Raw genomic sequence first — 12,320 nt, 5'->3', positions numbered from 1 at the left:
CTGTTAGATTTTGTATTTGGGATTTTTCTTGTTTCTTGAGATAGGCCTGGATTGCAATGTATTTTCCTCTCAGGACTGCCTTCGCTGCATCCCAAAGCGTTTGGATTGTTGTATTTTCATTTTCGTTTGTTTCCATATATTTTTTAATTTCTTCTCTAATTGCCTGGTTGACCCACTCATTCGTTAGTAGGGTGTTCTTTAACCTCCATGCTTTTGGATGTTTTCCAGACTTTTTTCTGTGGTTGATTTCAAGCTTCATAGCATTGTGGTCTGAAAGTATGCATGGTATAATTTCAATTCTGGTAAACTTATGAAGGGCTGTTTTGTGACCCAGTATATGATCTATCTTGGAGAATGTTCCATGTGCACTCGAGAAGAAAGTATATTCTGCTGCTTTGGGATGCAGAGTTCTAAAAATATCTGTCAAGTCCATCTGATCCAATGTCTCATTCAGGGCCCTTGTTTCTTTATTGATCGTGTGTCTAGATGATCTATCCATTTCTGTAAGTGGGGTGTTAAAGTCCCCTGCAATTACCACATTCTTATCAATAAGGTTGCTTATGTTTATGAGTAGTTGTTTTATATATTTGGGGGCTCCGGTATTCGGCGCATAGACATTTATAATTGTTAGCTCTTCCTGATGGATAGACCCTGTAACTATTATATAATGTCCTTCTTCATCTCTTGTTACAGCCTTTAATTTAAAGTCTAGTTTGTCTGATATAAGTATGGCTACTCCAGCTTTCTTTTGGCTTCCAGTAGCATGATAAATAGTTCTCCATCCCCTCACTCTCAATCTAAAGGTGTCCTCAGGTCTAAAATGAGTCTCTTGTAGACAGCAAATAGATGGGTCTTGTTTTTTTATCCATTCTGATACCCTATGTCTTTTGGTTGGCGCATTTAATCCATTTACATTCAGTGTTATTATAGAAAGATACGGGTTTAGAGTCATTGTGATGTCTGTATGTTTTATGCTTGTAGTGATGTCTCTGGTACTTTGTCTCACAGGGTCCCCCTTAGGATCTCTTGTAGGGCTGGTTTAGTGGTGACAAATTCCTTCAGTTTTTGTTTGTTTGGGAAGACCATTATCTCTCCTTCTATTCTAAATGACAGACTTGCTGGATAAAGGATTCTCGGCTGCATATTTTTTCTGTCTAGCACACTGAAAATCTCGTGCCAGTTCTTTCTGGCCTGCCAAGTTTCAAAAGAGAGATCAGTCACGAGTCTTATAGGTCTCCCTTTATATGTGAGGGCACGTTTACCCCTTGCTGCTTTCAGAATTTTCTCTTTATCCTTGTATTTTGCCAGTTTTACTATGATATGTCGTGCAGAAGGTCGATTCAAGTTCCGTCTGAAGGGAGTTCTCTGTGCCTCTTGGATTTCAATGCCTTTTTCCTTCCCCAGTTCAGGGAAGTTCTCAGCTATTATTTCTTCAAGTACCCCTTCAGCACCTTTCCCTCTCTCTTCCTCCTCTGGGATACCAATTATGCGTATATTATTTCTTTTTAGTGTATCACTTAGTTCTCTAATTTTCCCCTCATACTCCTGGATTTTTTTATCTCTTTTTTTCTCAGCTTCCTCTGTTTCCATAACTTTATCTTCTAGTTCACCTATTCTCTCCTCTGCCTCTTCAATCCGAGCCGTGGTGGTTTCCATTTTGTTTTGCATTTCATTTAAAGCATTTTTCAGCTCCTCGTGACTGTTCCTTAGTCCCTTGATCTCTGTAGCAAGAGATTCTCTGCTGTCCTCTATACTGTTTTCAAGCCCGGCGATTAATTTTATGACTATTATTCTAAATTCACTTTCTGTTATATTATTTAAATCCTTTTTGATCAGCTCATTAGCTGTTGTTATTTCCTGGAGATTCTTCTGAGGGGAATTCTTCCGCTTGGTCATTTTGGATAGTCCCTGGCGTATGAGGACCTGCAGGGCACTTCCCCTGTGCTGTGGTGTATAACTGGAGTTGGTGGGCGGAGTCGCAGTCAGACCTGATGTCTGCCCCCGGCCCACCGCTGGGGCCACAGTCAGACTGGTGTGTGCCTTCTCTTCCCCTCTCCTAGGGGCGGGATTCACTGTGGGTTGGCGTGGCCCGTCTGGGCTACTTGCACACTGCTTGCACACTGCCAGGCTTGTGATGCTGGGGATCTGGCGTATTAGCTGGGGTGGGTAGGCAAGGTGCACGGGGGCAGGAGGGGCAGGCTTAGCTCGCTTCTCCTTAGGTGATCCACTTCAGGAGGGGTCCTGTGGCCGAGGGAGGGAGTCAGATCCGCTGCCGGAGGTTTGGCTCTGCAGAAGCACAGAGTTGGGTGTTTGCGCGGAACGAGCAAGTTCCCTGGCAGGAACTGGTTCTCTTTGGGATTTTGGCTGGGGGATGGGCGGGGGAGATGGCGCTGGCGAGCGCCTTTGTTCCCCACCAAACTGAGCTCTGTCGTCCAGGGGCTCAGCAGCTCTCCCTCCCTTTGTCCTCCAGCCTTCCCGCTTTCCGAGCAGAGCTGTTAACTTATGACCTCCCAGACGCTAAGTCGCGCTTGCTGTCGGAACACAGTCCGTCAGGCCCCTCCGCTTTTGCAAGCCAGACTCCGGGGCTCTGCTTGGCCGGCGAGCCGCCCCTCCACCCCGGCTCCCTCCCGCCAGTCCGTGGAGCGCGCACCGCCTCGCCGTCCTTCCTACCCTCTTCCGAGGGCCTCTCGTCTGCGCCTGGCTCCGGAGACTCCGTTCTGCTAATCCTCTGGCGGTTTTCTGGGTTATTTAGGCAGGTGTAGGTGGAATCTAAGTGATCAGCAGGACGCGCGGTGAGCCCAGCGTCCTCCTACGCCGCCATCTTCTAAGTGTGACTATTTAAACGTTTCTCATCAAAGACCGTTCTAATGGACAGCACTGCTCTAAAGAGGTTAACTTTCCTCAGATTTTGTTTTTACTCTTATCACTTTCAGGTGGTTTGAATTTTTTCCCCAAAACATGTCATTTTATAATTTTTGAAGCCAGAGAGCTGATCTGTGAAGTAAGTATGGGAAAAAAGGCAACCAGCCTCACAGTTTCCCTGTTCTCCTAGGAAGGCCTGGGAAATGAAATTTTATTTTCCAGCCTTTCAGAAGGAGGTTCTGTCGATGTCTACTTGCATCACCTTTAGAAAATCGTTTAAGGGGCGCCTGGGTGGCGCAGTCGGTTAAGCGTCCGACTTCAGCCAGGTCACGATCTCGCGGTCTGTGAGTTCGAGCCCCGCGTCGGGCTCTGGGCTGATGGCTCAGAGCCTGGAGCCTGTTTCCGATTCTGTGTCTCCCTCTCTCTCTGCCCCTCCCCCGTTCATGCTCTGTCTCTCTCTGTCCCAAAAATAAATAAACGTTGAAAAAAAAAAATTTTTTTTTTAAAAATAAATAAAAAAAAAAAAAAAAGAAAGAAAATCGTTTAACATCTCTGGGCTTATTTTCTTAATCTACTGTCAGTATCTACTTGAATCACCCTTAGAAAATCATTTACATCTCTGGGGCTTATTAATCTGCAGAAAAAGGAAGTATCTATTAAATTTAAAAGGCACTGTTCTCTCTACCAGTGCTAGAGCTTAGGTCAAAATGCTAAAGGACATTGAATTCTCAGATTTGTTCACCACAGAATTCAGAGTTGCACTCACAGATCACACATGTGCACAGATGACATTCAGTCATATACCTGCTTCCAAAGTAACAGGAGCCATTCAAATTGATCAGCTGTGGCCTTAGGGGAAGCAGGAAGCAAATCCCACGGTAGTCTAAATGGCATTACATTTTTTTTGTCGTAAGCTTTTTATTATAAAAATATTAATAATCTTATTTAGACCTTTTTGTTCTTTTAATTACATTCTTTATTTAAGTTTATTTAAGTTTGTTTGTTTGTTTGTTTGTTTGTTTATGAATGAGAGAGAGAGAAGAGAGAACACAACAAGCAGGGAAGGGGCAAAGAGAGAATCCCAAGCAGTCTCCGATCTGTCAGCACAGAGCCCGACTCAGGGCTTGAACTCACAAACTGCGAGATCATGGCCTGAGATGAAACCAAGAGTCAGATACTTAACTGACTGAGCCACCGAGGTGCCCCTTAATTACATTCTTTTTTTTCAATAATTTTTTTAATTACATTCTTAATAAACCATATTATTGATTACTTTTCAGCCAGCCAGGCTACTTTTTAACTCTTTATATTGAAGTATAAAATACATACTGAAAAGTACAAATATCATAAGTATACAACTTGCTAAATTAGAAAAAAAACTGAACACACTTGTGTAACCAGTATTACCCAGAAACAGCACATTAGCGGGACCACAGGGCCCCCTGGTGCTGCCTTCCAGTCACTTCCTCTCCCAAGGGCAATCACTTTCCTGACTTGGAATACCATAGATTACGTCTCCCTGGGTTTGCTTATTTGTTTGATCCTGCTGTGAGGTATCACTGAGGCTGTCCATACTCTCTTCAGCCAGAAAACATGAGCCAGTTTAGGTTTTCAGGTTCTCTCTATAGAAGTAAACCATGTATTCTTACTTTCCACTCTCTTCCCAGACTGATCATTAGTAAAAGTCCATTTGCTGGTTTCCTGTTGTCTTATCACTTCCAGTAATGGTGCCATTCTTTTCATCAGGAGACATTTACCCCTGGGCATGTAGCCAAACGGTAACTGTCCTCTACTATTGAAGTGGTTACTGTTCTGTGTGGCTGAAGAGATTGACCTTTGGTTAAACCAGATGTTCTCCAAGTTCCTTTCCAGAACTGAGAGTCTGCCACTGAAGAAGGTAGAATGGGAGGCCGTGAGAAAATGGGCTTACCCCAAAGCCAGATTTTGACTTTGGTTTTTGCCACGAAAACCCTCCATCATCATCCCTCACCTAGACAACAGTCTTCCTGACTGACTCCGGTACTCCAGTTGTGCCTCTCTCCAGTCCCATCCCCACATAGTCAGCCAGGGAGATCTAGCCACAGTGGAAATCTAACTCCATCTCACTTACCTGCTTCCAGTCCTTTCCTGGGTCTCCACCACCTAGAAGCTGAAGCACAAACCCTTTCATGAAAATACAAGACCTTTGGGGACCTCTGTCCTGCCTGCCTCTTCTGCTTACTCGTCCCCACCCCCGTGTCCAACAATTCCTAACTACTTGTAGTTCAGCAGCCATGTTGCTCCCTGCCTGAGCCTTTGCTTATGCGAATACCACTACCTAGAGTGCCTCCCCCACCGCACTCCCCTTTACTTGGCCAATTCCTGCTCATCCTTTGGGATTCAACTTAGGAGTCATCTCCAGAAGTCTTTACTGCTCTGTTCTTGCACCACCTCCAGCCTGGGTTCCGTATCTTCCTCTGTGCCCCCATAGCATCTTCTGTCTACCCTGTTATGGCACTTACCATAGTGTTGAAATAATGTATTGGTCTCTCCCACAACCTGGGAGTATTTCAAGGAACAAAGTCTTACTTACGTCTTTATTCTCAACTCCTAGCATAGAACCTGACCTATAATATATTCTCACTCAACTTTTGTCACACTACACTAAACTGTCACTGAGTTGTAACCAGAAACATCAAGAAAGGAACAAACCATTCATCTTAAGCCAAAAGAATTGAATTTAGCTGTGAGATTGCACATGGTGTGAACAATGGAATTTTCTCAGTGTCTTTGTTCCAAGGCCTCCATTTATCTCTGTTGTGTTTGCCTCTTCCTCTAGGCAATGGCGAGCTGAGCAATAAGGAATTTGTTTCCATCATGAAGCAGCGGCTGATGAGAGGACTGGAGAAGCCCAAAGACATGGGCTTCACCCGCCTCATGCAGGCAATGTGGAAATGTGCACAAGAAACTGCCTGGGACTTTGCTTTGCCAAAACAGTAACCAAAACTGCAAGAGGGGCCTCCTCCTCCACCCAAGTCACCCTGGCCCCTTGAGCAGAGCCTTGGCACAATCCTTCCTGCTGCTGCTTCTGGAAGTAGTGCTCCCTTCCTCCTGGGAATGATCTCAGGATTCAACGAGTCTTCCCTCTCCACCCTTCCCCTGTCCCAGCATCTGTGCTCGGCTCTGATTCTGCCCAGTGATTATCCACCTAGGTTCTCAAAAACCTGAACAAATCCTCAAAGTTCAGACTTTTGGCACCTTCATCAGCACCATGCATTCAGGCACCCTATGGATAGAGAATGCATCCATGTACCTGCCAACCCTGGGAAACATCCAGTTCTCGAGTCATTCTTGCTGTGGATTCACATTAAGAACATTCCGGCTTTTCCTCCTGCTGGTATTCTTAAGCCACAAGTTGGGAAGACCTCTGAAAGGCAAAAGGAAGTCTGTGGTGAATGGTCAGGAGGAAGAGCCGGGCATCCTGAGCTGGTGGGAAGCCTGAGCCAGAGGAAGGACCCATGTCGGTCCCCAGGGTGGCTCTGAGGCCTGCTCCGAGAAGGTGATGTGCACAGTGGGAATACAGCAAGATTTGGAATTTAAAGTAGCTGCTTCATGGCTCTCCACTCCCGTCTTTTCCTCCCAGGCTTCATAAGAGGACTCCACCATGCTCTGTGCCTAATGAGCAGTAGTGATTGAGTTCATGTTCCCTGCAAGTGCCATTTCCCCTCCAGGAATGTGCCTCTAAAGCCGAGGCCTGGCTCAGAGCCTGTCTGCCCTCTGTCTTAAACACTTGTAAAATATCACTTTAATTATAACAGTTTGCAATAAACTCCCCCTGCAAAGGCTCTTGTCTCTTTTATTTTAGGATCCTCTGGGGTACTTTTCATTTCATTTCTCCACTGGGTTTAGACCCTGCTAGCAGCGGACCTGTTTTCTTTCTACCACCGTCTGGTTCTTCCTGTTGAAAGGCAACTTTAGGCACAAACAAAAAGTGAGGGCATTTGGAGGTTAATGATGGCATTGTGCCTGCACAGTTTGGATGTCATTTCATCTTGGGCCAGGTACATAGTCCTTGATCTCTCCTACCCCACGATTAGGAACTAAGATGGGTAGAGGAGTATACGAGAAATCATCCGGTGTGGTGGATCTAAATTTAAGAGCCACAGCAACCAGTGTTTTATATGGACTCAGCTCTTACTAACTCAGTGTGGCCTTGAACAAGCAAGTAATTTTCCATCGGGTTCCTCAACTGTAAAATGACCAGGTTGAGCATAATGGGCTCTAAGTTTTCTTCCAGGTCCCAAAAGCCTCTCCTTCAGTTCTCCTCCAGAACCTCCAGGTAATGCTCCCTGGCATCAGAGTGTCTCGAGTCTAATGCAATAAAACAACCACACCAAAAACCCAGTGCTTCCTGTGAGGCCTGGAAGCTGCTAGGGAGTGTTTTTCAGCCAAATAAGAGCAGAGGCCTGGGTCTGCACCTGTGGCTCCACAAGGACAGTACCAACCCCAGTGTTTCCTCTAGAGCAATGTAACAAGTTCATTTCCAACATCCTTTCTGGGAGCAGGTTAGATTCTCTCTCAAAGGAGCTTGCCACTCACCCACCTCATCTACCTTCCACTCTTTCCTTTCTTGGGATATATATACCTGGTACCCAGGTGGAGGCATCAGCAAAATGTAAGCTTTTCTTAAATTTGTCCTGGAACCCCCAAATCCCTCGTTTCTGCAGCCGTCATTTCTCCAGCCTGGAAGAGAAGTCCCATTCACAACCTTTATGGGGCATTCATTCCCCTCCAAGAAGAGACCTCCTGCTTGGCCTGGGTTCACTGAAGCGGGAGAGCCAGAGCACAGCAGGAGAGGGTAAAGATCTTACCTACATCTTGAAGCCCAAGGTCAAGGGCAGCCGCTTATCACAGGTAGGTGGAACTCCAACTTTAGCTCCTGGAAGTGCCTGAGGAAGCACAGGAGGTCCAGGTGCTCAAGAAGACAGGATGGCCACACTTTGGCACAGTCAGGTAAGTGTGCAGGTGAGAGGTACAAGCTAAGTCACCCGGAAGAACCCAGGGTCCCCTAGCCTGGAGGAGGATGTCCTCGAGCAAGGCCGCATGTGAGCAGGCTTGAGAGGATTTCAGTAGGCAGCATTTGGGGTAGGCTGGAAGCACTGGGGGATACAAAAGGCTGATTTGTGCTTCTCTTTTTATTCAGATTGTTTCTTCTACCTAAATAGAATAACCTTCCCCTCTTTCTTCAAGACTCCACTCCAGCTGTTCCCTACTTAAGAAGCCCTTGTGGACCCTCTTCCAGACAAGATTAGGAGTCCCTCCTCCCCCTCCCAAGGATCATTGGCCCACGCCTAACACCACTGCTGTAATCCATGTAATGTTTGTGAGACTGTCACCCACAAAGTTCAGACCCAGAGCAGAGACATGGTCAACGAAACGGTCCACCACCAGAAGCTAATTTTAAAATAACTCTTAGGGGCGCCTGGGTGGCACAGTCGGTTAAGCGTCCGACCAGCCAGGTCACGATCTCGCGGTCCGTGAGTTCGAGCCCCGCGTCAGGCTCTGGGCTGATGGCTCAGAGCCTGGAGCCTGTTTCCGATTCTGTGTCTCCCTCTCTCTCTGCCCCTCCCCCGTTCATGCTCTGTCTCTCTCTGTCCCAAAAATAAATAAACGTTGAAAAAAAAAATTGAAAAAAAATAAATAAATAAAATAAAATAAAATAACTCTTGGACGGGGGCACCTCGGTGGCTCAGTCAGTTGAGCTTCTGACTTCAGCTCAGGTTATGATCTCACGGTTTGTGAGTTCGAGCCCTGCATCAGGCTCTCTGCTATTAGCACAGAACCTGCATGAGATCCTCTGTCCCCCTCTCTCTCTCTGTCCCTCCCCTGCTCAAACTCTCTCAAAAATAAAAGCATTAAAAAATATAGGGGCACCTGGGTGGCTCAGTCAGTTGAGCATCCGACTTCGGCTCAGGTCATGATCTCATAGTTCGTGAGTTCGAGCCCCGCGTCAGCTTCTGTGCTGACAGCTCAGAGCCTGGACTCTGCTTCGGATCCTTAGTCCCCCTCACTCCCTGCCCCTCCCCCACTCTCTCTCTGTCAAAAATAAATAGACATTTAAAATAAATAGCTCGTGGACAATGTAAAAGTGATATGAGCAATCCCTCAGTAAATTCCTCTCACATACCCACAGCCATTCTCTTTGTTTGCTGCTGTTCTCTACTTCAAGACACAAAAAGAACTCTCCAGTTCTAGCCCTTAGGCTTCAGGGAGGGAAAGAAAGGTAGAGAGGACCCAGGCTACTGGGCTTCCTTGTGACCCTAAGCTCAGCATCATCCATGAGGACAAGCAGAAAGAATGTGGAGAGACAAGGTTAAGGAAAATGGGCTTAAGAACATGCATGCTCTTCAAAAATCATATTCATAGCTTTTAATACCCCACCCAATTTTAGCTCTGGTTGGAGTATACGCACTTGAACTGAATGGGAGTCTAAGATAAAAGAAATCCAGGCAACAGCTGCTACCAGACAGGGAAGAAGGGACAGCAACATAGGAGCCAGGAGCCAGGTCCCCCAACTGGAGCATCCTCGCCAAGCCTGAGCACAGCCCAAGCCAGGTTATGTGCCTTCAAGACGCTCAGAAAGGGAAGGAGGAAGAGTCAAGAGTTCAGCTTTCAGGCTTCAAGTGCCACCTGCTGGCAAGAAGGCTCAGCACAGGGATTCTGGTCTGGAGCAGGTAAGGTGAGGCAGCTTGAGTCCAGCCTAGCCCCAGCCCTACTCCTGAAACGAGGCCTCCCAGGAACCTGGACGGCATGGAGTAGGGTGGAATGAACAGCCAGAGATTGACCCTAACCATGAAGAGAGACACTATGGATATGATCATAATTGAGAAGAGAAAAGGAGCGATGCTTGTGGATTGTTCTCTGTGGTTCAGAATGGGAATTTTTACCAGCAAATGAGAGGGTGTGAGCTGCTCTATTCATTCCACAACTCTATACTGCTCACCTGCTATATGCCAGGCACCACCATTCACATGGTTCCAAAACCATTCACATGGTTCCAAAACCCAGCCAAGGAGTTTGTATTCTAGAGAAAGGAAACAAGGTTAAGTACATACGGGTATGAGAGCACTTAGAAAAGCAGAAGGGCCACCCAATGCAGATTTGGGAGCTCAAGGCAGGCTTGCAGAGGAAATGATTTATTTTTAAATCAAAAAACCCACTAAGGTCTGCATGTTGAGTAGGAGCTAACATCAGGGGAGGGGGCCCAAGCAGAGGCTGCAGTGCATGCAAAGGTTCCAAGGCCAAAAAAAAAAAGCATGTTTCTGGGAACTGAAATTCTGGGGAGCATCCAGGACAAACCGGGAAGTGATTTTGTGACCCAAGAATTAATATAACAGTCTTCACAAAAAAAAGATTTAAAATGCATTTGAGGATTTTAAACCACACTTCTGGGTTATAGGGAAAAATCATGCTGGAAATTTTTAAATGCTCAGGACTGAGCATGATAGGGGCGTCTGGGTGGCTCAGTGGGTTAAGCGTCTGACTCCAGCTCAGGTCACGATCTCCCTGCTTGTGAGTTTGAGCCCCGCATGGTGCTCTGTGCTCACAGCTCAGAGCCTGGAGCCTGCTTTGGGTCCGGTGTCTCCCTGTCTCTCTCTGCCTCTTGCCTGCTCACATTCTGTCTCTCTCACTCAAAAATAAACATTAAAAAAATGTTTTTAAAGAACTGAATATAATGAAAATACTAAATATTAAGACTTGTGGGACACAGCCAAAGGGAAACTTAAAACTCCTTAACAATTCCCATACTTATATACAGATTATAGGATGACGATATGCTAAACATCTGCCTCAAGAAGTTGGAGGAAAAAAAAAAAGATCAAGATCATAACCCAAAATGATAAATAAAAAGAGCAAAAATAAATAATATTAGAAAATTTAGATGCATATAACTAGATACTACAGAAGTTTAAAAATAGGAATATTGGGAACAACTTTATGCCAATAAATTTGAAATGGATAGTGTCCTAGAAAATATAACTTAACAGACACAAGAAAAAATTAAGAATCTGAATAGACTATAATAAACTGAATCAGTAACTTTAAATCTATTTATAACAAAAAACACCAAACCCAGATGACTTTACATGAGAGGGGGGGAAAAATGGAATGAGATCCTGTAGGACCTTGTAAGCCCCAGTAAGGAGTTTGGACTTTATCTTATTATAATTGGGAGCCACTGAAGGATTTTAAGCCGGAAGATGATGTAATGAGCTTTGCATTTTGGAATGATGACTTTGCCTGCAATGCCACAGATGAATTGGAGTGGGATCCAGGTTGGAGACTGCTATAATAACCCAGTTAGCAGATGCTGGATGCCTAGATTAGGGGGAATGGCTGCAGAGTTGGAGTCCCTAACAGAATTGGGAGATGTCAGGTCAGGCCCGAGGGCTCGGGTGGGGGCATGTAAGTTGGAGGCTGGTGAGGGTGGGGGAATAATTAAGGGTGACACCAGATTTCTGTTTAGATAATGGAGTGTATGGTGCTCTTCAGTGGGACTGGGAACCAGGTGTGGCTGGAGGAAGATGTGGCTTTTCTGACATGCTGAGGTGCCTGAGAGACATCCCGGTAGAAATATCTAATGGGTTGTCAGATACAAGAGTCTGGACCCAGGAAAGGGGTCTAGGGTGGAGATACGGTTTAGGAATCTCCTAAAAATCTGGGTTCTCCCAACGTCAAGGCCAGCTAACCACAAACGCATAAAGTCTGAATCGGTTTCCCCGCTGTGAAATACTAACCCCAGCTCCATCTCTTCCCCAAGGGAAACTGGGAGTAGAGACCATCAAAGTGAAAGGACTTTGAATCAAAGAACCCATACTTGGTGGGTTATCTATGCGGGGACAAGTTTGGTAGAAAGGGTTTCAAGTGCACTGTGTCCTCCTTCCAGCCTCCAGCCTCCGGCCTCACTAGGTGTCAAGTCGGACGCTCAACCAACTGAGCCACCCAGGCGCCCCCAGCATCTGATTCTTGATTTCAGCTCAGGTCATGCATGATCTTTTGGTTCCTGGGTTTGGGCCCCACATCAGGCTCCACGCTGACAGCAGGGAGCCTGTTTGGGATTCTCTCTCCCTCTCTCTCTCTCTGCCCCTCCCCCCTCCCCCCAGTGAACAAATAAACTTAAAAAAAAAAAAAAATGTATGCCTTTTTATGTTAGGCTTGGTTTTGGAACCAAAAATTGTGTGTGTAAGATCGGAGATGACATCTGAGACAAGATCTGAGGCTGAGAAAGCGTCCGACTTCAGCTCAGGTCATGATCTCACGGTTCGTGTGTTCAAGCCCCGCATCAGGCTCTGTGCTGACCACTTACCCAGCCTGGAGCCTGCTTCGGATTCTGTGTCTCCTCTCTCTGCCCCTCCCCCACTCATACTTTGTCTCACTCTGTTTCTCAAAAAAATAAATATTAAAAAAAATGTTAATAA

The 12,320-nt window shown here is 46.0% G+C and overlaps 1 protein-coding gene across 8 annotated transcripts in view; it reads left to right on the top strand.

Moving 5' to 3' along the window:
• MICU1 (mitochondrial calcium uptake 1) overlaps nt 1–6,686 on the top strand; it is a 254,880-nt gene extending 248,194 nt beyond the window's left edge. For all 8 annotated transcript variants that reach the window (XM_045437716.1, XM_045437712.1, XM_045437718.1 and 5 more), the window contains one exon: nt 5,681–6,686. In XM_045437716.1, the coding sequence (XP_045293672.1) occupies nt 5,681–5,841 (161 nt within the window). In that variant the 3' untranslated portion in view covers nt 5,842–6,686. The remainder of the gene's footprint in view (nt 1–5,680) is intronic.
• Nucleotides 6,687–12,320: the final 5,634 nt, after the last annotated feature.

Source organism: Leopardus geoffroyi, chromosome D2 (assembly GCF_018350155.1).
Source record: "Leopardus geoffroyi isolate Oge1 chromosome D2, O.geoffroyi_Oge1_pat1.0, whole genome shotgun sequence".
NCBI classification, from domain to species: Eukaryota; Metazoa; Chordata; class Mammalia; order Carnivora; family Felidae; genus Leopardus; species Leopardus geoffroyi.
Note: the sequence above shows the minus strand (reverse complement) of the source record. Positions and strands in the feature narration are given on the sequence as shown.